Here is a 1,412-nt window from a genome sequence, read left to right as displayed (position 1 = left end):
CCAGCCCCCGGCCCCCGCCGCCCTCCTCCAGTCAGCGCAGGCAGCGAACCGTTTCTTAAGGGAAGTTCCACGTGCTCCGCGGGGTGCAGCGCGGTCGTCGCAGCCCCGCGGCATCTTGCCTCGGCTGATCCGTCCCCACACCAGGTCCCCACACGGAGCTCCCGGCACCGAGGGGTCACGCCACACAGCTGCGCGCCACCACATCGAGGAGCCTAAAGGTCGCAGACACCCCCCCTCAGCCCCCGCTAGCCGACCAGCCCCCCGCAACGCTCACCCTCAGGTTGCCCTTGGTCCGCTGCTTATTCTTCCCGCCCATGGTCGAGGTGGCGGCGGTAACTCTCTTCAGCCCGGAGGTTGACACTGCCGGGCCGCTACTTCCGGTTACAACCGGAAGAGGCGTCACCGTAACAACTTTTTCCCCAACCCTCCCCTTCCACCTCCCACCTCGCCCCCCCCTTCCTGTCTCTCTACTTCCGCTCCTGCCTCCCGGCTGCGTCTCTGACCACTCACCTCCGGCAACGTCATAACTCAGACCCGCCCCTATGACTGGCGTCACGCCTAGCCAATAGAAAGCCAAGGATTAGACCCGTGGCACCAAATCCCGCCTTCCGTCTTTTACCGGAAGTTGATGTTGTCCGCTTCTGAACCGGTGGGAAACTGAATTGAGTTAGTTTTACACTAGGGTAGCCGTGAGATGCGAGGGTAGGAACGGGTTCCAGTTTTAAGCTGATGGCGATCATCGGCATCACCTTAAGGTGGGCCTCTTCGGAGCTAGTAAGTCAAATTCTGTCTTGCGGAGATTCCCGTTAGGGTTTTGTTTGCTGTGTGCGCGTGCGTTGTCCAGTTCTGGAGTTTGAATCCAGGGCATGGGCGTTGTCCCTGAGCTTTTTTTTTTTTTTTTTGCTCTAGGCTGGTGCTCCACCACTTGCGCCTTAGCTCCACTTCCAGCTTTTTTTTTGCTGGTCCATCGGAGGTAAGAGTCTCATGGGGCTGAGCAGGTGGCTTAGTGGTAGAGTGCTTGCCTAGCATGCAGAAGCCCTGGGTTCGATTCCTCCGTTCAACATAAACAGAAAAAGCCGGAAGTGGTGCTGTGGCTCTGGTGGTTGAGTGCTAGGCTTGAGCAAAAGAAGCTCAAAGGCAGTGTCCAGGCCCTAAATTCAAGCCCTAAGACTAGCAAAAAAAAAAAAAAAGAAATAAAAAAAGTCTCACGGACTGTGCTGTCTCGGCTGGCTTCCCACCACGATACGCAAGATCTCCACCCCCTGAGTGGCTAGAATTACAGGCGCTCAGCAAGATTCCCCTCGTGAAAACTTGAGTACTGCTCAAGATTTCATTATTCTCTAGACCTTTTTCTCCTTTTTTCCATACCAAAAGTGCTGATTATTTGTGGCAGAACCCATTAGAACTTCAAA

At 55.5% G+C, this 1,412-nt stretch overlaps 1 protein-coding gene across 1 annotated transcript in view; it reads right to left on the bottom strand.

Annotated features, from left to right (window-relative positions):
• Ltn1 (listerin E3 ubiquitin protein ligase 1) overlaps positions 1 to 377 on the bottom strand; it is a 50,559-nt gene extending 50,182 nt beyond the window's left edge. Inside the window, exons 1-2 of the mRNA XM_013027455.1 lie at positions 275 to 377; positions 6 to 188 (exon numbers count right to left, since the gene is read on the bottom strand). Of these exons, the coding sequence (XP_012882909.1) occupies positions 6 to 188; positions 275 to 316 (225 nt within the window). The 5' untranslated portion in view covers positions 317 to 377. The remainder of the gene's footprint in view (positions 1 to 5; positions 189 to 274) is intronic.
• Positions 378 to 1,412: the final 1,035 nt, after the last annotated feature.

Source organism: Dipodomys ordii, unplaced genomic scaffold (assembly GCF_000151885.1).
Source record: "Dipodomys ordii isolate 6190 unplaced genomic scaffold, Dord_2.0 Scaffold104, whole genome shotgun sequence".
NCBI classification, from domain to species: domain Eukaryota; kingdom Metazoa; phylum Chordata; class Mammalia; order Rodentia; family Heteromyidae; genus Dipodomys; species Dipodomys ordii.
Note: the sequence above shows the minus strand (reverse complement) of the source record. Positions and strands in the feature narration are given on the sequence as shown.